General features: G+C 48.2%; 1 protein-coding gene and 1 long non-coding RNA gene across 2 annotated transcripts in view; one reads left to right on the forward strand and one right to left on the reverse strand.

The window, feature by feature from the left end:
• The window catches only part of LOC308597875, a 991,146-nt gene that overhangs the window by 899,079 nt on the left and 68,559 nt on the right, over positions 1–23,508 (forward strand). The window lies entirely within an intron of this gene.
• Positions 21,403–23,508, reverse strand: part of HSD17B4 (hydroxysteroid 17-beta dehydrogenase 4) — a 74,773-nt gene continuing 72,667 nt past the window's right edge. Inside the window, exon 24 of the mRNA XM_081213686.1 lies at positions 21,403–21,818. Within this exon, the coding sequence (XP_081069812.1) occupies positions 21,729–21,818 (90 nt within the window). The 3' untranslated portion in view covers positions 21,403–21,728. The remainder of the gene's footprint in view (positions 21,819–23,508) is intronic.

Consider the following 23,508-nt stretch of genomic DNA (forward strand, 5'->3'; position numbering starts at 1 on the left):
GGATGAGCTGAGAGTAAGTCACTACATGTCAACCCAACATGTCTTTTGATATATATATACATATATCATCCTGTTTTCTGGGTTTAAAGGTTAAAAAGGTAAAGGGACCCCTGACCATTAGGTCCAGTCGTGACCGACTCTGGGGTTGCGGTGCTCATCTCGCTTTATTGGCCAAGGGAGCCGGCGTAGTTTCTGGGTCATGTGGCCAGCATGACTAAGCCGCTTCTGGCGAACCAGAGCAGCGCATGGAAACGCCGTTTACCTTCCTGCCGGAGCGGTACCTATTTATCTACTTGCACTTTGAGGTGCTTTCGAACTGCTAGTTTGGCAGGAGAAGGGACCGAGCAACGGGAGCTCACCACGTCGCGGGGATTCGAACTGCCAACCTTCTGATCAGCAAGTCCTAGGCTCTGTGGTTTAACCCACAGCGCCACCGGCGTCCCCACCCAGGTTTGAAGGTTACATTACAGCAAATAGATTATGCTCACCTAGCAACACTCCCCCCTTCACAAAAAATTTAAAAATAAAAATTTAAAAATAAATACCCAGCTGGAAATGAATTCCTTGTGATTAGAGAGGATTTTTTTGTATTTTTTTTAAAAAATTGTCCTGCCAGGAGGACCAGACCCCTTAAGGTTATAGTGAACCTCCCCTCCTTCTCTGTGGGCCATTAAGAAATGTGTAATCTCCTCTATTCAGGTAGTGTTTCTACAACCTGGATACAAACAACAGCTCAGTGTGAAATAGTGTGGTCTGAAGAGCAGAGGAATATAGGAAGCTGCCTTATAGTGAGACAGACCATTGGTCAATCTGGCTCAGTACTGTCAACACTAAATGACAATAGCAGGGTAGGATAGCTGAGGGGGAAATCACATCTGGCAACCAATGTGCCCTTTTGTTTTCAGATAGTACATGGGTAGACGAGTCTAGAAAGCCTGGGACACAAATTTTCACGACCATCTAGTGGCTATGGTGGCTCATCTATCAGCAGTAAGGTATTTAGTGTTAAGTCTTGATTCTGAAACCAAACGAAGCCTCCTAGAGCACCATATACATCGGGAGGCTTAGTTTGGTCTCTCAAAGGTTTTCTAAAACCTCTGGATCAAAGGAGAACCTCTTTGAAGGCAGTGGGCAAAATTCCTTCATATAATAAAGCATTAACAACTCTCTGGACCATCCAGTCAGTCTCCTTCTCCTAGATGTTACTGTCCATGCCCTCAGGCTGCAACAACTTGAGGTCATCCCTCAGGCGTTAACCAGATGGGGCTGCAACAAACCTGAACTAGTTGTGGCATCTGCTTAGGTTCCTATGGTATATGAAGATTCCTGCTCAGAAAAAATCACCTGAAGATTTGGGTGGAACTCCAAAACCACTGTGATAAGAGTAGAAAAATTCACTGGGGTTCTTCAAACTGCCTTTGTTGTGCTCAAACGGGGAGCTATAGAGATCCACCGTCAACATAAATTTGTATAAGTGCATGCCCGCCCAAAATAAGATCAACATGAGCAGGTCTTCTTAATGATAAGCAGCCTCACATAAAAAGCGTGGAGATACAGCATTTCAACTAACACAGTCCCTTTTTCCGGAATTCGTTTCTTGCAAGTCCCAGAACGGATCTCCATTTCCAAAGTATGCCCAAAGTTAATTCACTGTTTAATTATTTCCTCTGATTTCACACAACAATGCATGTTCAGCTAATTAGAATTTCAGACTGAGTGTTTATTTGCATTTTTTTACCCCCACGATCAAAAAAAGAACCAAATAATAGATCATCTTAAGGTGCGGCATTTTCTCTGACCCAATTAAAAAGCAAAGATACACTATTTCTGTTGAACATAGTAACCATCCTTTATGGTGCAGAATATATTAATTACTGATAACATTCACGTCCTGTTGCCTTCTCAGAAGAATGTAACTAGAAACTAATTACCCTGTAGAATAATCTCTTATCAGCTTCATGCATTTCTCTTGTAACCCACCATGGCTGTCCCGACAGACAATGAAGGTGGTCAATGCCATCAGAAGCATGAATGAAAGCTGTCCCTATTACATACACACAACACAATGGAAATAAAGGTTTTGACGCCAATTGCGTTTTAGGGATTCATGGCTGCTTGATAATGACGGCATCTGAAAAGTGCCTCTCTAAATTCCGCATAGCCAGTGCCAGCTCTCAACCCAAGTCTCCATTTCTGAATGGACCACTGTTGCCTCTGCTCTCATTCGGTCTCCCTCTCCTTCTGGATCCAAACATGACAACCACCCATAGTCAAGGTGAAAGGAACATGGTGGCTTCTGCTCCATCTTCTCACCATCTCCTCTGCTTGCATGCTTGGAGAAAGAAGGTAAGCAGACAGCATCGCCGGAGACCTGAAAGGGGAGGACCATAGCTCGGGTATAGAGCACTTGCCTTGCAAATAGAAAGACCTGTGTTCAGTTCCCAGTAAGGCTGGGCAATACCTGGCTGTCAACATCACAATATATCACCAACTAAACATCGCAAGATACTGAGATATCATAATGCCCAAAATAAGGATGGAGCTGGTTTTCAACTTTGTGATGTATTGTCAGGAGCTCGTCCTACACTTGAGTAGGACCCTGGCAGAGACACATGCCCGACTGGCATGTTCCCTCCCTCCTGGTCAATCGTTCGGGAGCTTCAAAAGCTTTCTTCAGCCCAAATATCACAGCGACCGATGCCAACAGACATCGGCACACTTAGGGATCTGCAGAGTCTTCGCAGCTTGTGTAACAGACCTCAGCAACTCAACATTTTGGCTAATCTACTTCATTTACATATAAACACACACAGAGCACTGCAACAAGGCTCCCTCTCTCTCTAGCATCAGACAGCAAAGAGAAAGAACAAAGGACAATAGTCCCACTTCATGGAACACAGTAACACAAACATCCTGTTTCCGTCACTTCCCACTCTGTGGAGTCAAAACATACACCATCATGTGATAGACAACAATCCCATGACTGCAGTCATGGAGCAGGAATTCTAACCTGTATCACCAGCTAAACATCACAATATACTAATATATCGCAGTGTCTGAAATAAGGATGAAACTATGTTGAGGCATTGGCTGGCTTCATGGTTTTTCTCACATTGTGGTTTTTGCATAGCGCGTGCACAAATATCATGATTCACAATACATTGCCAGGTCAAAAATGATGAAACCAATATGGACTTGAAACCGATTTTGGATGATATATCGCCCAGCCCTAACACACATTGTGATTCATGACATATTGCCAGGTCAAAAACAATGAGACTGATATGACGATATGGACTTCAAACTGGTTTTGGAGGATGTATTGATATATCACTCAGCCCTAATTCATATAATCTCCAGGTAGGGTTGAGAATGTTGCCTGTCTAAAACCTTGGAGACCCACTGCTTTTCGGGATAGACAATACTGAGCAAGCTAGACCAATGGTCTGACCCAGTATAAGGCAGCATCCTATGTCCCAATGTATGTTGAACAGCAGCAAGGTCAGGAGGTTTTGAGGTTTGGCAGAGAGTATCTGCAGGGATATGTGGGCCTCAACAATTGACCAACTGTGCCAGCCTACAACTCCAACCCTGAATTCAGTTACTTGGAAAGTATAATATGAAGATACAGCGTGGGTTCACACTCCTGGTTTATAACGTTATTAAATGTATTATTAAAATCTGATACCATAGGGCACTGCAGAGCAGGGAAACTGCCATTAAAAGTAGAGTGTTATATTTAATAACATTTAGAAGATCAATGTAGATCCAGCCGCAGACTTCAGAGCTTGCACTACTTTGCTTTTTTGAAGCTGGAATCCTAGTCAGGGAGCACGCAGCTTGCATGGATTTGTCTGGAATTTTGTCCTCTCAAAACTCAATGACTTCCCAGAATCCTTTCCATCCAAAAAGAGTGAGTATTCCCAAACTTGAGTGGCGCACTCATCCGCTGCTCACACACACACAGATAAACAGGCCCTTCAGTCTTTCACAGTAAAAATGACTAGACTAGATAGGATTTTGCTACTGGTCACATAACGGAGGCTCAATTCACTCATTGTAATTTACCACACAGAGGCAGCTCCACATAGCAAGCAATTTGCATGAGTGGCTCTTCGCACACTTCTAGCTATTTCAACTACATTTGAAAGTGCAAAGAGAGAAAGGAGGGAGGTACAATATACTCAGAAATAAGCCAAGGTCATTTGGGAAGCCGTCTTATTATTCACACAAACGGGTTGCCAGGTGGGAGCAGCCGTCAAGCAACTGAGCTCCAAATTGACAACGGCAACTTTGGCAAGTGAATTGGGGCACCCACGCTATCCTTTGCAAGAGAAGTATCATCTTAAGAAAAACACCTGGATCCCTTGCAGGAAACGAACACGTTGTGTACAAACTGAAAACAGACACAGAACATCATTGTGGTCACAGTGTCAGGCTAGAACCGAGGCGACCCAGATTCAAATCTTCACTCGGTGGGCGGACTGGGACCAGCCACTGTATTTCAACCTAATGAGGGGGGGGTCTCAGTTCCTTGGAGGAATGTGAGAAATAAATGAAATGAGAGAATGAAAGGAGTGACAATAAATGCACTGGTCATTTGAAAGGTCTGAGCTCCCTTTTGTTGCAACATGGCTGCTCTTCTGGAGTTGTTAATAATAATAATAATTCTCAGCATTACAGTGGTACCTCGGGTTACATACGCTTCAGATTACATACACTTCAGGTTACACACTCCGCTAACCCAGAAATAGTGCTTCAGGTTAAGAACTTTGCTTCAGGATGAGAACAGAAATCGTGCTCCAGTGGCGCGGCAGCAGCAGGAGGTCCCATTAGCTAAAGTGGTGCTTCAGGTTAAGAACAGTTTCAGGTTAAGTACAGACCTCCGGAAAGAATGAAGTACTTAACCCGAGGTACCACTGTACTACTACTGCCAATATGTTTGCTCCTTTCTCCTCTAAGAGTTTTATTCTTATGTCTGTTCAACTACTTTCACCATGTTGAAATATTAAAAATAAAAGAAACATGTATATTTGTCCATTTTTGTATCGGGAAAAGAATTGGGTGACCACCGGCTCTCTGAAGAAGCCAGGCTGCTCTCTGCATCAACCTGGCAGCAGTCATTAGATTGGGCTGCTGAAGATGGAAGATGCAAGGATGTGGGACCACTCCCTCAGCACAGCTGAGACACAAGCATCTTCAATGAATAAACCAAAACTTGCAACTAAGAACTTGTATGAGCTTACGCTTTTCCTCTCCCCTCCCAATCTCTCTTCCTTTTGTGCCATGTCTTTTTAGATTATAAATCTGAAGGCAGGGGCAAACACTCTATCTCAGATAGAGATGGAAATGTATATCTGCCATGTCCTTTCTTCTCTAGAAAAATTGGAAGTATTTTCAAAACAGTCGGTGAAAGAGGCAACAGCATCATATGTTAGAAGTGGGGCGTTTTGATCTTGAAGAAAGAATGCCAAGGTAAGGCAAGGACAGAGCACAAATCCCAGACAGGGAAACATTAAGAAGAGATGCATTACTCTGCATTGAAAATTTAATTTTCTCAGGAATAGTGATTGACATGCACTGCAATCAAATTCCCTATACCAGACCAATAATGTTTCAGTGTGTACCTCGACATGAAAATCCTTCTTAAAAGCATTCAGAAGATGCTAACAGGATTGGGGAACCAAGTGTAAAATTAAAACGCTGGTGTCTCTTCCAAGGCTGAGCGAACCTGACAAAAAGAAAAGAATCCTAACCAAAGACAAGCCATATAGCAAGATTGCATCCTTCCTTCCGCTGCAATCCTAAATGAACCTATCCGGAAGTCTCCATGGATGTTTGTTCTCCTGCGAGGATCAAGTCTTGCTAAGCTTGAGGGTGATCTTGTGGACAAAAACGAGTTGTCCTCACAACTCTACTCATGGGAGAAATGTGACAGGCAAGCCAGGAGCTTGTGTTCATTGTGTTACAATCTCGGAGCAGCTCTGCTTCCTGATGTAAGGGGCTCCCTGCTCATCTGTTCATTCCCCAAGAATAGCCTAGTGCAAACTACAATAAAAGCGAATAAGAAAAGAACGACACAAGCTTTCAGTTCTTTCAAAGATAACCAAGGCCACTTCAACACAAATGAAATTGGCCCAAATGCGGACCGGCTTCCCCAGTCAATTTCCTGCCATTCATATTCTGTAAACCTTTGGAAAGCTGCCAGTCAATAGAGGGTAAGAGAAATAAAAAACTGTGCTGAACTTTCGCTGCCCTCCTTATTTTCAGGACACGCAATACAATATTGGGTTAGGCCATGCCATATTAGGTTATTATAAGGCAGCTTGTGAGCATGTAGAATTGGCTCAAGATGAAGTGCGGATTAACGCAAACTGGGGAGGAAGAGGGGATGGCAAGTGTGGATGAAAGGGCAGGCATAAGCTGTAGTTCCTCATAAAGTTCCTACGTTGAACATTTGCCACTAAAGCATCCCATATTCGGAGTGGTCAGACAGCTATTTTTTTTATGTGTTTTTGCATTTCAAAAATCAGTTGGGTACATAAGGGACGAGATGATCTTTAAGATATGTCATGGTGCTACCTGCTTAAAAAAACATTTTTAATCCAATTTCATTTGTGAAAAAAGGCATAACGCAGGTGACCATAAGCACAAACACAAATCTCAAAATGACAGTCAATAAGTCAATTTCAACACCATTAATCCACTCGGTATCGTGCTAAATGCAAAATGAGTTCATAAACGAAGATGAAAAAAAGAAAGAAGGGTACGAACAGAGGTGCAAAGACACTTGTTTAAACTGAACTGCAGCAGTGTAAAGCATATGCTGCTCCGGGATGGTTTATTACCTCTGTTTAGGGAAGTTTTTAAAGTTTTATGTTTTATTGTGTTTTTAATATCCTGTTGGAAGCCACCCAGAGTGGCTGGGGAGGCCTGGCCAGATGGGTGGTATATAAGTTGTTGTTGTTGTTGTTGTTGTTGTTGTTGTTGTTGTTGTTGTTGTTGTTGTTGTTGTTGTTACTCACATGCAGTGAGTGTCAGTGCTGATGGTGGAGCAGGGCCACACTTTTTCACCTTGTCCCCAGCAACTGGGCCTTCTTTCTGCAGCCGCCTTGTACGCAGGGACCCTGTCCAATCAGGACAGCCAAACAAGTCATTGCACTGAGTAAGTTATTGGCACCAAATCTGTTGAAATCCATCTCCTCTGGGAACCAGCGTCTCTGAATTCTTTCCTTTTGAGGAAATTCTCATAATTATGGCACCCTAGGCTTTAAATGCAATTTCAAGGATGTTATTTCTGCAGCTTTGAATTGTGCTTTCATTTTTTAAAAAACCATTTGAGCTACTTTACAGGCATTTTTACTTTCTACATCCAATCGCCTTTTTTAAGCCTTGGAAATGCCTGTGACTGTGTGTGTGTGTGTGTGTGTGTGTGTGTGTGTGTTATTCTACAGAGGAAATAAACGTGAATCATTGGGTAAACAGCTAGTCCATTATGGTGTCTGCTGTCAGACTCTTTGCATTTTGCTTTCTCTCTCTCTCTCTCTCTCTCTCTCTCTCTCTCTCTCTCTCTCTCTCTCATTAGAGAGGTTGTCTCTCTGATCAGATAACTCAGCAGCCAGCCATATTCATCACTTTGCAAAATACCTCTCCCCCTCACACCTGAATATGTAGGTAAAGGTAAAGGACCCCTGGACAGTTAAGTCCAGTCTAAGACTATTATGGGGTGCGATGCTCATCTTGCTTTTTAGACTGAGGGTGCTGGTGTTTGTCCACAAACACCTTTCCTGGTCATGTGGCCAGCATGACTGTCAGAGCTGCTTCCAGATCCTAGCTCACAGAGGATCACGCTAGCCAGCGGTCACTTGTAAAAGTCTTTATTGAGTAACAGTTTCCATTCTCAAGCTGCTGCGCGCAGCTCTACGTCTTAAGGGTTAGACCGGCGAAGCTCCGTCTGAGTCTCCGCCCCCTGTGCACCAGCTTACTAACCTAGCCTTACTCCACCTTTTCCGCCTGACCGTTCTTCTCTGGGTCCCTCTGCCCCCCGTGGTCTCTTCCTTCCGGGATTCTTCTGACGCTGACCACCCGGACCCTCCTGTCTCCTTGCGCCGGGCTTTAGGACCTGGCTCCCTTTCCGGGCTGCTTACTGCGCCACCTTCCTGTGCATTTGAACTTGGCGCGCGCGCCCAACCTTCCACTTTCCGCCTGACCGTTTCTTCGCTCCCCGATGGAGGTGTGGCCACTCCTGACTCGTGCCCTCCCTCCTGTTGCGAGCTGCCAGCGCTTGATACCTGGCGCCCTTCCTCTCCCCTGCTCTCTGTTGGTGACGCTGGTCCCGATTTCCAACTGCTCCCCTCTGAGCCCCCTCTGGACCCTTCTTCCTGGGGTGTCCCCCTAGGCTCCCCCCTTGCCCTGGCCACTGGTGCTCCTTTCTGTGAATCTTCTGATTCACTGGAAAGACTCGGAGATCTCGGGTCATCGTCATCACTCATCTTTTCTTCTGCCTCCTCCCCCTCGCTCTCTGTTTCCTCCCTTGCCTCTGCTCCTGAACCCCTGACATCCATCCCCCCCTCGAAGCCCCCCCTTCCCCCTCCCCTCCTTCCGGTGCGGGAGCTGGGTGCTGCCATTTCAGGGGGACGAATGTCGGATACAGTTCGCTTCCCGTGGCGGGCCGCCACCTGAAGGCTTCCGGTTCTTCCTTCCTGCTCTCGTCGACAACGGTCACCTCCGCTTCCATCTCTGTGCCGCCGTGCTCGAAACCCGGGTCGTCCCCGAATACGTCCATGTCCGTCTCTCCCTCGTTTCCTTCTGGGGACGTTGCTCGTCCTGGACCCTCCAGCCACTTCCTGCGCCACTGCTCCTCTGGTCTATCGTCCCACCAATATGAGGGTTCTGAGGCAGATCCCGCGGGTGACCCCTCCAGGGAACGGGCGTCTCGTGTCGGTTCCTCGTCCGAGTCGAACCCCTGGAACGTGCTGGTTGAAAGCGTGGGCGTGAAAAGCCAGTCGTCGAAAAAGTCTGCTGGCATGGGTCTATGTGGGAAGAGGGCATGAAACTCGTCTTTGAGCAGAGGTTCCTCTAAAGCATAGCCCGGCACCCAGCTGTTGGCACTGGCCGGGGTGCCCTCCTTGGCGAGAAGGTATTCTACTCCCTCTTCCCCCCATCTGGAGTCCAAAATCTCTGTGACTTCGTTGATGGGCTCCTCCTGTGCCACTCCACCTTGCTCGGTTCCCTCTCGGAGCGGACTCGGTGCCGTTCCTGGTTCCTGAAATCTGTGAGGTGCCTTGTAGGGAGTGAGCACCGATCTGTGGAACACTGGATGCATCCTGGAGCCCTCCGGAAGCGCCAGCCTGAAAGCCACCGGGTTGACCTGCTCTTCGACTTGGTAGGGCCCCAGTTGTTTATGTCCTAGTTTCTTCTTCGCTAACGACCTGGCCGGCACTGCATGGGCTGCTAACCAGACCCAGTCTCCCACATGGATCTCTTCGCCAACCCTCCTGTGTCTGTCCGCTTGTACCTTGTATGCTTGTTTAGCCAGCTCCAGGTGCCGTCGAAGCTGATCGTGGACCTCCTGCAACTCCGATGCAAATGCATCCGCTGTCTGCGGCTCCCTCTCCCCCATTCTTTCCAGTCCCGGGAAAGTTCTGGGGTGCCGTCCGTTGTTGGCGAAGAACGGCGTCACCCCCGTGGACACGTGCTTCGTGTTGTTGTAGGCAAACTCGGCGAGAGGCAGGTAATCCACCCACGTCGCAGGCTGTAGACTAGCATAACATCTCAGGTACTGCTGCATGATGGCATTGACCCGCTCCGCTTGCCCGTTGGTCTGCGGGTGTCTAGCCGAAGCCAGGTTGATCTTGACGTTCAGGAAGCCCATCAGCTTCTGCCAGAAGTTCGAGATGAACTGCCGCCCCCGGTCGGACAGTATAGACCGCGGCAGACCGTGAACCTTGAACACGTGATCTATGAAGAGTTTGGCGGTTTGTTCCGCTATGGCCACCTTCGCACACGGGATGAAATGTGCCATCTTGGAGAACAAGTCCACCACCACCAGCACTGCCGTCTTGCCCCTCGAGCTGGCCAGATCCGTGACAAAGTCCAGGGCCACTCTCTCCCACGGTTCGAACGGGGTTTGCAGCGGTTCCAGCAGTCCCGCCGGCGGTCTGTGTACTGGTTTGGCCCTCTGGCAGGTGTCGCACCTCGCCACGTAGTCCGCGACCTCCCCTCTCATTCTGGGCCACCAGAAGTCCCTGGTGACTAATTCCATCGCCTTCTCCGTGCCAAAGTGCCCAGCAGTGGGTGCGTCGTACAGCTGCTGCAGTACCTTGGCGCGAAGATCGTCCCCCGGCACGTAGATGGCCCCTTTACAGAGGAGTAATCCATCGCGAACTTGGAACTCGCCAGTCGCCGCCGTGCCCCTTTGCGCCTCTGCCATCTTGGCTCGCGCGAAGGTGTCGTCCTGCAACGCTCTCCTCACCGCATCCAGGTCAACTGTAGCCGAAGCGCACGCCCACACCGTCGGTGCGAAGATGTGCATGGCAGCCGCTGGCGTCACCTCCTCCAGATACTGTGGTTTACGGGATAGGGCATCCGCCATGACGTTGGTGTCCCCCGGGACATACTCTATTCGGAAGTCGAAGTTTGCAAAGAATTCGGCCCAACGTATCTGCCTCTGGTTCAGGAACTGCGCCGTGCGCCAGTGCTCCAGATTCTTGTGGTCCGTGCAGACCTGCACCGTGTGCTTGGCGCCGATCAGGAAGTGCCTCCACGCCTTGAATGCTGCATGAATGGCAAGCAACTCCCTGTCCCAGATGGTGTAGTTCTGTTCAGACTTGCTGAGCTTCCTGGAGTAAAACGCTCCCGGCCTCCAAGCCCCCTGCGGGTCTTTCTGCAACAGGACTGCTCCCACGGCTCTGTCTGATGCGTCCGTCTCCACCCTCATTGGCCTGCTGGGGTTGACATGCAACAGCTGCTCTTCCGACGCGAAGAGACGCTTGAGTGCCTGAAAGGACTGCTCCGCCTGTTCCGTCCAGATGAACTTCTTTTTCTTGGAACTGAGCGTGTCCGTGATGGCCGCTGTCTGCATAGCGAACCCCTTGATAAACTTGCGATAGAAGTTCGCAAAGCCAACAAACCGCTGGACCTCCTTCCGGTTGCGCGGGCTCTTCCAGTCCAACACTGCACGAACCTTGGCGCTGTCCATGGCGAGCCCCTTGTCTGACAACTTGTAGCCCAGGAAATCTACCTCCGTCACGTCGAACTGGCACTTTTCCAGCTTGGCGTAAAGCCTATGCTGCTGTAGTCTGCTCAGCACTTCCTTGACGTGTCTGTCGTGATCCTGCTGCGATTCAGAAAATATCAGGATGTCATCCAAGAAGCAGACACACGTCTTGTAGAGGAGCCCCGCCAGCACGTGATGCATGAAAGCTTGAAAGCAGTGGGAGCCATTTTGCAATCCAAAAGGCATAACTCTGTATTCGTAGGTGCCCAGGGGCGTGAACATGGCTGTCTTCCACTCATCACCCTCCCGCATGTGAATGAGGTTGTACGCCCCACGCAGGTCCAACTTGGTGAACACGCGGCCCTTGCGTACCGTCGCGAGGAGGTCGTCGATCCTGGGCATGGGGAAGTCCGATGGCTTGGTCACACTGTTCAAGATCCGGTAGTCCACTACAAGTCTTTTTTGGGGCGTGTCCTTCTTCTTAACAAAGAATACAGGACTGCCTCCCACTGCCTTGGACTCTCGGATGAAACCGCGCTCCAAATTATGATCTATGAACTCTTTGAGTTCCTGTAGTTCGTCCTCAGACATGGAATACAGCTTCCCTTTGGGCAGCGCCGCCCCTGGCAGTAGGTCAATCTTGCAGTCATATGATCTGTGGGGGGGTAGCTTGTCCGCCTCCTTCTCGCAGAAGACCTCTAAAAATCCCGCGTATTTGTGGGGGATTGCTTGCAGCGTCCCCAGCTGCAGCTGCGCTTCCTCCTCCTCTCCCTCCTGCCGGGGCAGAATGCAGTGTTCAGCGCAGTATGATGAGCCAAAGACTAGCTGCCGCTGGTACCAAGCCAACGTCGGACTGTGTCTGTCCAGCCAACTCATGCCCAAGACAATAGGCGTGTCCGACAGTCTGGTGACATTAAAACTGATGATTTCCCTGTGATTTCCAAGTCGCATCACCATTGGTGGCGTTTGCTTCACCACCTGCCCCCCTAGCAGCTCCCTGTCATCCACCGTGACGACCTGCAGGGGCAGCGTGGCAGGCAGCAGCTGTATAGCGTGTTTGTCAACAAAGTCCTGCCCTATAAAGTCCGCATTGCTTCCTGAGTCAACGGTGATTGGCATGTCTAGAGTGAGGCCATTGGGTAGCTGAAGCGATGCAGTGAGCTGCACTACTGGTTTGGGCGGGAGGGGGTCTGTGGGTTGCAAAATCTCTGGGGACTGCTTCACTGACTCGTCTGGCTGGGCCCCAGTGCCTCTGTCTCCAGCCAGACTCCGTCGTTTCCCTGCTGTGCGTCTCCGTGCTGAGTAGCTGCAGTCACCGTCGCAGAGGCTGCATTGAGCTTGTGGATCCTCTGGGGACACTCTTTCGCCATGTGCTGCGGACTTTCGCAGATGTAACACTTCCTGTTCCCTCTAGGAGGCTTCGCTTTGACTGCTCCCGGTACTGTGGCTCTGGTTGCTGACTGAGCCCTGGCACCGCCAACCTCCATCGGTTCCGCTCCCCCTCCTGGCGGAGGCGTGGATTGCGCACGCGCAGCTTCCCTGGGAACGAAGGAGAACCCTCTCGCTGGTTCGCGCCCTCCACGTCCTTCGTCCCTGCTCCATGGACGTTCCTCCAGCCGCACTCCCACCGCCAGCGCCCTCTGAACGACCTCCTGCGTGGTCCGGGGTCTCTCCCCCCTTGCAATTTCGTCTTTAACCGCACTGTTCAATCCTTCCCAAAATAGGTCTCTGACTGGAGCTGAATCTCTGTCCCATTCCAAGGCACTGACCAATGCAAAAAAGCGGGCATGGTACTGTCTTACGCTGGCCCTCCCTTGCTTCAGCCCATGTACCTCCTTCCGGGCAAGATCCACGTCTATGCTAGATAAAAAGCAGCCATCCATCGCTTTAATAAAGGCATCCGCGGTTTGGAGCGCCGGATCCTTATCTCTCCACAAATTGCGCAGCCATGCTTTAGCCTCTCCATGCAAATGGGACATGATAAATCCCACCTTCTCTTGCTCATCTCTAAAGTCTTTGTCCAGCAGTTGCAGTGCACACTGTACATCTGCTCTAAAGTTGGGGTACTGTTGTAAATTCCCATCGAAGTGAGAGACTAGACCGCCTGTTCTTCTCCCCAACCCAATCCCCTCCGGTTTGGGTGTCAGTTGCCCTTGCTTCGTAAGCACTTCCAACCTGACCTGGAGATCCCTGTAGACGGCAGCTGCGTCCTCCTCTCTCTTCCTGGATGCAAGTATCTCGACATTCAGTCGTGTCACTGCTTCTCTGAGTTCTCCTATCTGCTGTTCGGCCGTCATATTGTCTGCCGTTCGTGAGCTGAGTCGTAGGCACCCGCCTTCTCTCCTGTCTGCGAGGCTGTAGATGCCCACAAGGAGAGACGGAGCTTACTGTCAGAGCTGCTTCCAGATCCTAGCTCACAGAGGATCACGCTAGCCAGCGGTCACTTGTAAAAGTCTTTATTGAGTAACAGTTTCCATTCTCAAGCTGCTGCGCGCAGCTCTACGTCTTAAGGGTTAGACCGGCGAAGCTCCGTCTGAGTCTCCGCCCCCTGTGCACCAGCTTACTAACCTAGCCTTACTCCACCTTTTCCGCCTGACCGTTCTTCTCTGGGTCCCTCTGCCCCCCGTGGTCTCTTCCTTCCGGGATTCTTCTGACGCTGACCCCCCGGACCCTCCTGTCTCCTTGTGCCGGGCTTTAGGACCTGGCTCCCTTTCCGGGCTGCTTACTGCGCCACCTTCCTGTGCATTTGAACTTGGCGCGCGCGCCCAACCTTCCACTTTCCGCCTGACCGTTTCTTCGCTCCCTGATGGAGGTGTGGCCACTCCTGACTCGTGCCCTCCCTCCTGTTGCGAGCTGCCAGCACTTGATACCTGGCGCCCTTCCTCTCCCCTGCTCTCTGTTGGTGACGCTGGTCCCGATTTCCAACTGCTCCCCTCTGAGCCCCCTCTGGACCCTTCTTCCTGGGGTGTCCCCCTAGGCTCCCCCCTTGCCCTGGCCACTGGTGCTCCTTTCTGTGAATCTTCTGATTCACTGGAAAGACTCGGAGATCTCGGGTCGTCGTCATCACTCATCTTTTCTTCTGCCTCCTCCCCCTCGCTCTCTGTTTCCTCTCTTGCCCTTGCCTCTGCTCCTGAACCCCTGACAATGACTAAACTGCTTCTGACACAATGGGACACTGTGATGAGTGCCAGGGTGCACGGAAATGCCATTTACCTTCCCACTACAGCGCCGTTTACCTTCCCACCTATTTATCTATTTGCACTGGTGTGCTTTCGAACTGCTCGGTTGGCAGGAGCTGGGACAAAGCAACAGGAGCTCACGATGTTGCAGCGATTCAAACTGCCGACCTTCCAATCGGCAAGCCCAAGAGGCTCAGTGGTTTAGACCACAGCGCCACCCGCGTCCCTCTACCTGAATATGTGTCTCTCTCCACCAGTCATTGGCTGCCTTCAAAATAGTGTACTGTCCAGAGTATGCAGACCTTCCAAGGGTCCCGATTTTCCAGGGATGGCCCCAGATTTACAGAAGCCGTCCGGTTTCTGATTTGATACCGGAATGTCCCACTTTTCCTTAAAGGTAAACGGACACCTGACCATTAGGTCCAGTCGTGACCGACTCTGGGGTTGCGGTGCTCATCTTGCTTTATTGGCCGAGGGAGCCGGCGTACAGCTTCCGGGTCATGTGGCCAGCATGACTAAACCGCTTCTGGCGAACCAGAGCAGCACACGGAAACATTGTTTACCTTCCCGCTGGAACAGTATAGCAGTACCGCCTACTTGCACTTTGACATGCTTTCGAACTGCTAGGTTGGCAGGAGCAGGAACCGAGCAAAGGGAGCTCACCCCGTCTCAGGGATTCGAAGCGCCAACATTCTGATCGGCAAGTCTTAGGCTCTGTGGTTTAACACACAGCGCCACCACACCACTTTTCCTTAGGACACCCCTATTTTCATCAGAGAATTGCTGGAGGGTATGGAGTTATGTGACCCCCAAAGCCAAGGATATAAGTAACTATACGACCTTTAGGAGACATATGAAGGCAAGCGTGTATAGAGAATAATAATAATAATAAACACCTCACAGTTTTATTATGATTTTATATATGTTGGAAGCCACCCAGAGTGGCTGGAGCAACCCAGTCAGAAGGGCAGCGTATAAATTATTAAATTTGTTGGTGGTGGTGGTGTTAAATAGGGCGTCTCTATTTTCATTGGAGAAATGTTCCAGGGTATGGAGGTTGCTGTTAAGCATTCATCACTCCCCAGTGAGCCCCACAGCCAGAACCAAAGCAAGGTTTTGCACAAATTCAGAAGTCAGCTAAATTCTAGAATTTCACGTTATTTTAAATTTGCCCGGATTTTTTTGGTTGTTCAAGAGCAATAAGCCTAAATCCTGAAGGCTCGCAAAACTAGTTTCCCCGTTCTTAGAACGTGGGCTTCAAGGGTTATAAAAACATATTGTAAAGCAAGAATCAGTATATGCATTGTATATATAGTATACACTGACAGCCTTTTCTAAAGCCTTTTAATTCAGAATTGTGGATTTGACTTTTTCTACAAAATTCATAGAACTGACTGACAAACGCACTAAGCGGAGCATCATGGGAAAAGTTAGGGCCTCTGTACACGTGATGTGGGTGGCGCTGTGGGTTAAACCACAGAGCCTAGGGCTTGCCAATAATAATAATAATAATAATAATAATAATAATAATAATAATTTATTATTTGTACCCCACCCATCTGGCTGGGTTTCCCCAGCCACTCTGGGCGGCTTCCAACAAAGATGAAAAATACACTAAAATGTCACATATTAAAAACTTCCCTGAACAGGGCTGCCTTCAGATGTCTTCTGAATGTCAGGTAGTTGTTTATCGCTTTGACATCTGATGGGAGGGCGTTCCACAGGGCGGGCGCCACTACCGAGAAGGCCCTCTGCCTGGTTCCCTGTAACTTGGCCTCTCGCAGTGAGGGAACCGCCAGAAGGCCCTCGGAGCTGGACCTCAGTGTCCGGGCAGAACGATGGGGGTGGAGACGCTTCTTCAGATATACTGAAGAGGCCGTTTAGGGCTTTAAAGGTCAGCACCAACACTTTGAATTGTGCTCAGAAACATACTGGGAGCCAATGTAGGTCTTTCAAGACCGGTGTTATATGGTCTCGGTGGCCGCTCCCAGTCACCAGTCTAGCTGCCGCATTCTGGATTAGTTGTAGTTTCCGGGTCACCTTCAAAGGTAGCCCCACGTAGAGCGCATTGCACTAGTCCAAGCGGGAGATAACCAGAGCATGCACCACTCTGGTGAGACAGTCTGCAGGCAGATAGGGTCTCAGCCTACGTACCAGATGGAGCTGGTAAACAGCTGCCCTGGATACAGATTTGACCTGTGCCTCCATGGACAGCTGTGTCCAAAATGACTCCCAGGCTGTGCACCTGGTCCTTCAGGGGCACAGTTACCCCATTCAGGACCAGGGAATCCTCCACACCTGCCCGCCTCCTGTCCCCCAAAAACAGTACTTCTGTCTTGTCAGGATTCAACCTCAATCCGTTAGTCGCCATCCATCCTCCAACCGCCTCCAGACACTCACACAGGACCTTCACCGACTTCACTGGTTCTGATTTAAAAGAGAGGTAGAGCTGGGTATCATCCGCATACTGATGAACACCCAGCCCAAACCTCCTGATGATCTCTCCCAGTGGCTGCATGTAAATGTTGAAAAGCATGGGGGAGAGGACAGAACCCTGAGGCACCCCACAAGTGAGAGCCCAAGGGTCTGAACACTCATCCCCCACCACCACTTTCTGAACACCGCCTCTTACAGCAGGTCTGGGAAGGCTCCCTCACGGAGGGAAGCATTCACCACCCCATGAAGCCCATCGCCCAGTCCTTCCCGACTAGCTTTTATAAGCCAGGATGGGCAAGGATCCAGGAGACAGGTGGTTGGCTTCACTCGTCCAAGCAGCCTGTCCACATCCTCGGAGGTAACAGGTTGGAATTGATCCCACGCAACTTGACTAGACAGGACTCTAGCACTCTCCCGCCCCGGCCCTGCTCCCACGGTGGAGTCCACTTCTTCCCGAATCTGAGTGATTTTATCTGCAAAAAACTTTGCAAAATCATTGCAGGAGATCATGTGGCCCGTACTGGGCCCAGATGTCGCAGGTGGTTCCGCTAAATTGTGAACCACCTGAAAAAGTCTCCTGCTGCTGTTTTCTGCAGATGCAATAGAGGCGGCGAAGAAAGTCTTCTTCGCTGTCGCTATCGCCACTTGGTAGGCTTGACGTTGAGCTCTAACCTGTGTCCGGTCAGATTCGGAATGAGTTATCCACCACCGGCGCTCTAGCCGTCTCAACGATTGTTTCATTGCCCTCAGATCCGTGGAAAACCACGGGGCTGTCCGGGCTCCATGCAATCGGAGAGGGCGCTTTGGAGCCAAACAGTCAATAGCCCTGGTTAACTCCACATTCCAGCGGGCCACCAGGGAATCGGCTGAAAGGCCATCAACATGGGATAAAGCATCCCCTACCACTCTCTGGAAACCATTTGGATCCATTAAGTGGCGGGGGCGGACCATCCGAAAAGGTGAGCGGTTCAAATCCCCGCGACGGGGTGAGCTCCCTTTGTTCAGTCCCTGCTCCTGCCAACCTAGCAGTTTGAAAGCACGCCAAAGTGAAGTAGATAAATAGGTACTGCTCCATCAGGAAGGTAAACGGCATTTCCGTGCACTGCTCTGGCTCGCCAGAAGCAGCTTAGTCATGCTGGCCACATGACCCGGAAGCTGTACGCCTGCTCCCTCGGCCGTTAAAGCGAGATGAGCGCTGCAACCCCAGAGTCGTCTGTGACTGGACCTAATGGTCAGGGGTCCCATTACCTTTTTACACGTGACACTAATGATGTCACTTGCAGACGACACATAAATGCCCAAGCCTGAGATGTCATGTTGGTACTCCAAGCCATAGAAAGTGGCACCTCGAGGAAGACGGTGTGTGTTCTGCATAGCAGATGGAAATGTTTAAATGGCCTCTCTTTTCTACTACTCAGATAGGGCTGCAAAGTTCCCGTCCTCTTATCATCACATGCATTTTTAAAGTGATTCTTTAATAAGGAATGCACCTGTCGACATTTAAGCACAAATGTCTGTAATTCCCGAGGACAGTTCTTAGGGGCAGTCAAATCCTCCGGAACAACCTAATTAAGAGAAATTCCAGTGGCTTAGAGGAAGAGCCAGAGGCCCAAAGCCAGGCTGAAGCAAAGGCAAAACACATTACGGGCTTTACCCTTATTTCACTTCTATTCTCGCGTGTTATTTAAAAGGCCATTAAATGGGTCACTTAAAAGGATGTTGAGCTGTAACGCTTCAATTGGTTTGCAGGAAATGGGAATGAACTGCGTAAGGCGACAATGCAGACGACAGGGGAAAATGCATAAAGTCCTTGCTGGAGAAAGCATTCAAAGAAACTTAAATTGGACAAGCTGACCAATGATCCAAGCTATTCCACGGCAACTTTTTTTTTACATGCAGCTCTAAATCAACCCGTTGCTTTCTTGTTTTTGGAGGCAGAACTTGCAGTTTAGCAAATATCCAGTGTATTGACTTCGTTCTATGCTACAGAACACATAGCATCCTTCTGTTTTTCTAAAGTATCACCAGTTTGAAACATGCCTGGGACCCCTTTCCCAGCCAAGAGACTTCACATTTAAATTCAAAATTCACTCTTTCCAAAGCAACACATGAATCGAAATGCAGTCCCCCTTTGAAATGGGCACTTACCTAGATAATAAAGGGGGAAAAATTGGAGACATAATAGTTGAAGTGTATAATATAAAATAAGATTTGAAAAAAGGTGAAATATTGCTGAATAAGATTTTGTAAATGGGAACACAGAAAAGGGAGATGTGAGGGAGTCAAGAAAGAGGGTTATGGAAATAACATCTAAGATAGTGAACCTTTTTTTTCTATGCTTTTTTATGTCTTTTTTCCTTTTCTTTTGATGTGTTTAATGTCTGTATTTTTGTATTGTATTTTTTTGTGATTTTGTATTTTCTTTGTTTTTTATTGTGAAAATTTAATAAAACATTTATTAAAAAAAATGAAATGGGCACTTACCCCAATTTTGTAATGTAGCCAAGTAATGCACACAAAAATCCGGATTCTGCATGCATGTATTAGTGAAAATAAGACAAAAGATGCATTATATTGGGGAAAGCTGATGTGCAAAAACATGTACATTGGGCAAAATTGCCTAAGAAAACATGTATATCTGCCGAGATATCTGCATGAAAATGCTGGAGAATATCCAGGAGGACTTTAAAAACAACAGCCCACAAACCGGTGTGGAAATGTGGATAACTGATTTTAAGACTGGAAAAATGAGGAATTCATAGAAACCGATGGCTTTGCCCATTGCTATCTGCCAATGTCTGCCACCAGCCTGACTTGACAATTAGGACACCATGAATATGTCAGCAGTACTAGTCTAAGGAAAACAGAGATGCTCCAGACCTGGAGGGCTAATGGAGCTGTGTTGCAGGGCAACATCGTTCAGCACTACCGACGATTAAAGTGAAGAGGAAAACTGACAAGAGAGGAGTCTGCAGAAGCGATGCTGAAGGATCCTTGCTCCAATAAATCGCCTGCTATCCTAAGTCTTCAGGGCCCAAGATGAAAATCTGTGCTGCATTTCGTCAAGAGGAGATGCGAAAGGCCAGCTCACATGTAAAGCGGAAAATTAATGTCAAGCTAGCTACAAAATGGCACGTTTGGCCATAAATATCAAGAGCTGCCTTCTGACAGCACTAACTCTAGAGCATATTGAACAAATAGCAACACAAAGCCTACGTGAAAGTCTTGGTTGAAAGTATGAGGAAAAACAACACTGAAAATGGCATCATAAGCTACGGTATTTTTCGCTCTGTAAGACGCACCCGACCATAAGATGCACCTAGTTTTAGAGGAGGAGAACAAGAAAAAAAAATTCTCTCCCTCTCTGCACAGTGCCTCTCCAGCAAAGCCTCCGGAGGCTTCGCGTTGCTATCGCTGAAGCCAGGAGAGCAAGAGGGGTAGGTGCACACCGACCCCTCTCGTTCTCCTGGCTTCAGGGATAGCCGCAAGAAGCCTCCGGAGCACAGTGGGAGCCTGCATTTGCTCCATAAGATGCACACACATTCCCCCTTACTTTTTAGGAAGGAAAAAGTGCATCTTATAGAGCAAAAAAATACGGTAACTGGGACTTGTAGCCTTGTTTTGCCAATTTCACATTTTGTATCCAGATTCATTATTTTTCATTATTATATACCTTTATGCTTAAGCTCCATGTATTATGAATTTCCCCCTTGGAGTCATGCAATCTGAAAGAGTCCTGAAATAGTTATAGTGGAGAAATTGAAGGTGTAGTGGTGCCTGCCCTGTGGACGCCCTCCCATCAGATGTCAAGGAAATAAACAACTCCCTGACTTTTAGAAAACATCTGAAGGCAGTCCTGTTTGAGGAAGATTCTAACGTTTGATGTTTTAGCGTGTTTTTAATATTGTGTTGGAACCCGGCCAGAGTGGCAGGGGAGACCTGGCCATATGAGCGGGGTATAAGTAATAAATTACCATCATCATCATCATCATCTGGCATGCATGCTGGGATAGTTAGCCTCGCCTTCCTGCAACTTGTGAATTTTGGTAGGGAACATGATGCTATAACACACTTGGGTGCATGTGTGCAAACATCTCTGGTGGGTTAAATTCAGGAATTTACCACTACCAGAAAATGTTGCAAAAACAACACAATATTCCTCTCTTGGGCATGTAGGTCAAGAGCTGTTGTGCGCAGACCCAAAGGTTTGCTCTGGCTTGCTCCAGTTGTGCAAGTAATGCTAAACTATGGTTTAGCACTATGTCACTCGGGTAATAAAATGATTCCTTCTCTGACCCGTCCTCAGTAACGTAATTGTAACTCTCATTGGTTTTGTAGTTGTACTATAGGTAAATTCACTCCATTTTTCAGAGAATATTCCTATTGCTATGGAGTTCAGATGGACCTATTATAGTCTAATAATAAATAGCTGCATCTGATTATCCCTGCAATCTACAAACTGAAGTACAAGACACAAATCCCACATATTGTTCATAATTGTAGACCGCCCCTCTAAGTAACAGGAGCAATATGGCTTAGGCTTCTGAACAACAATAACCCAGAACAGGATGGTATCAAAGTTACGTTTTATTGAATTTAATTTCATATAGAAATATATTAACTGAATGTGTTTTAATTGGAAGTAGCTCCAAGGAACAAGGTCTAAGGAAGGTATAAAGGCTTGCAATATTGAAGAAAGAAGAAAGATCATGTTAAACCCATCAACATCTACACCAATTTTCTGCATCCGCAAGAATCAAGGCAACTTGCGAGTTAGCAATAAAGTCTATTAGAAGTTATCTAAGACAGGATTTGCATAAAGGTTTCAGGTTGCTGATCTGAAAAAGGAAACGGCTCCTTTTTTCTTCCCAGGCGAACTCAATCCAGCAGGGAACTCACAGCTTTGCATACTGTTGAAGAATCGTCCCCAGCTTCTGGCTCAGCATGATGTTTCCTTTAACTTTCAGCTTACCAGAGATGAATGCCTACAGCAAGCAGAGTGGGGGGAAAACAATTAAAGAGGCTGTCTCTGCTCTTCCAGAGTTGCACTTTTAAAGAACAGTTACAAGAGAACGCGACAACGAGGAATTAACTGGGGACGGGGGCGGCATCTGCTGTGGACAATTGGGGTCAAACCTATCGAATCACCAGGAGTTGTTGTTTCTTTGAACTAAAGGAAAGGAATAGAATAATTCTGAATAGTGATTTTGAAGACCTGGACCATTCCACAGTTAGGAGTGTAGAGCTATGAGACTGCAAAATCTCATATTGCCCACTGCAAAATATTACCATGGGTAGAAAGGAAATGCAGCACATTAGCACGATAAGTCATCAATTCAGCAACGCTGATGCTCAATTCTTAGGCTATACATAACCAGTCTTAACAGCTTGCAGAACATGAAGAGGCGAATTCTCAGCAATGTATCACTTTTAAGATGCACAAAATGAAGTTGATAAACCCACACTATTATAGTTGAGCATTATGGCTTGGTGCACACTATTCTGTCATGTCTAGGCTTGCCATAACGTCTGAAAAATTCCAGACATGCCAAAGGCCTGATTGAAGAGGAATGCTTTTGTCTGGCACCTAAAAATATATAATTAAGACGCCAGATAAACCCCATCCCACAAATGGGGAGCCACTACAGAAAAGCCCTGTTCTTGTGTTGCCACCCTCCGGACCTCATGTGGAGGAAACACATGAAGAAGGGACTCGGATGATGAATGTGTTAGAATTCCTGCTCCGTGATTGCAGTCATGGGATTTTTGTCTTTCACATGACGGTCTATGCTTTGACTCCACAGAGTGGGAAGTGACGGAAACAGGATGTTTGTGTTACTGTGTTCCATGAAGTGGGACTATTGTCCTTTGTTCTTTTTCTCTTTGCTGTCTGATGCTAGAGAGAGAGGGAGCCATGTTGCAGTGCTCTGTGTGTTTATATGTAAATAAAGTAGATTAGCCAAAATGCTGAGTTGCTGAGGTCTGTCAAGCAAGTTGCGCAAACTCTGAGGATCCCTAAGTGTGCCGGTGTTGGTTGGCATCAGTCGCTGTGATGTTCGGGCTGAAGAAAGCTTATGAAGCTCCCGAACGATTGACCAGGAGAGAGAGAACATGCCAGTTGGGCATGTGTCTCTGTCAGGGTCCTACTCGAGTGTAGGCTGAACTCCTGACAGAATGCAGGGGCCAGGACACTTCATATGGGGAGAGGTGAGCCTTCGGGTATTGTACATAGCATTATAACAACCGAAACAAGATGTCCAAGATGACTAACAAATTAGGTATTTTCTTAATATGGGAAGTTGTTGCTGCCCTAGCCATCCTTTGTTTAGGCTTGTTGCTTTAGCATCTCTTAAAAGGTAAAGGTAAAGGTACCCCTGCCCGTACGGGCCAGTCGTGTCCGACTCTAGGGTTGTGCGCCCATCTCACTTAAGAGGCCGGGGGCCAGCGCTGTCCGGAGACACTTCCGGGTCACGTGGCCAGCGTGACAAAGCTGCTCTGGCGAGCCAGCCCCAGTGCCGCACACGGAAACGCCGTTTACCTTCCCGCTATAAAGTGGTACCTACTTAACTACTTGCACTTAATGGTGCTTTCGAACTGCTAGGTGGGCAGGAGCTGGGACTGAAAGACGGGAGCTCACCCCGCCGTGGGGATTTGAATCGCCGACCATGCGATCGG

The sequence above is a fragment of the Podarcis bocagei genome, assembly GCF_964188305.1.
Source record: "Podarcis bocagei genome assembly, chromosome: 11".
Classification (NCBI taxonomy): domain Eukaryota; kingdom Metazoa; phylum Chordata; class Lepidosauria; order Squamata; family Lacertidae; genus Podarcis; species Podarcis bocagei.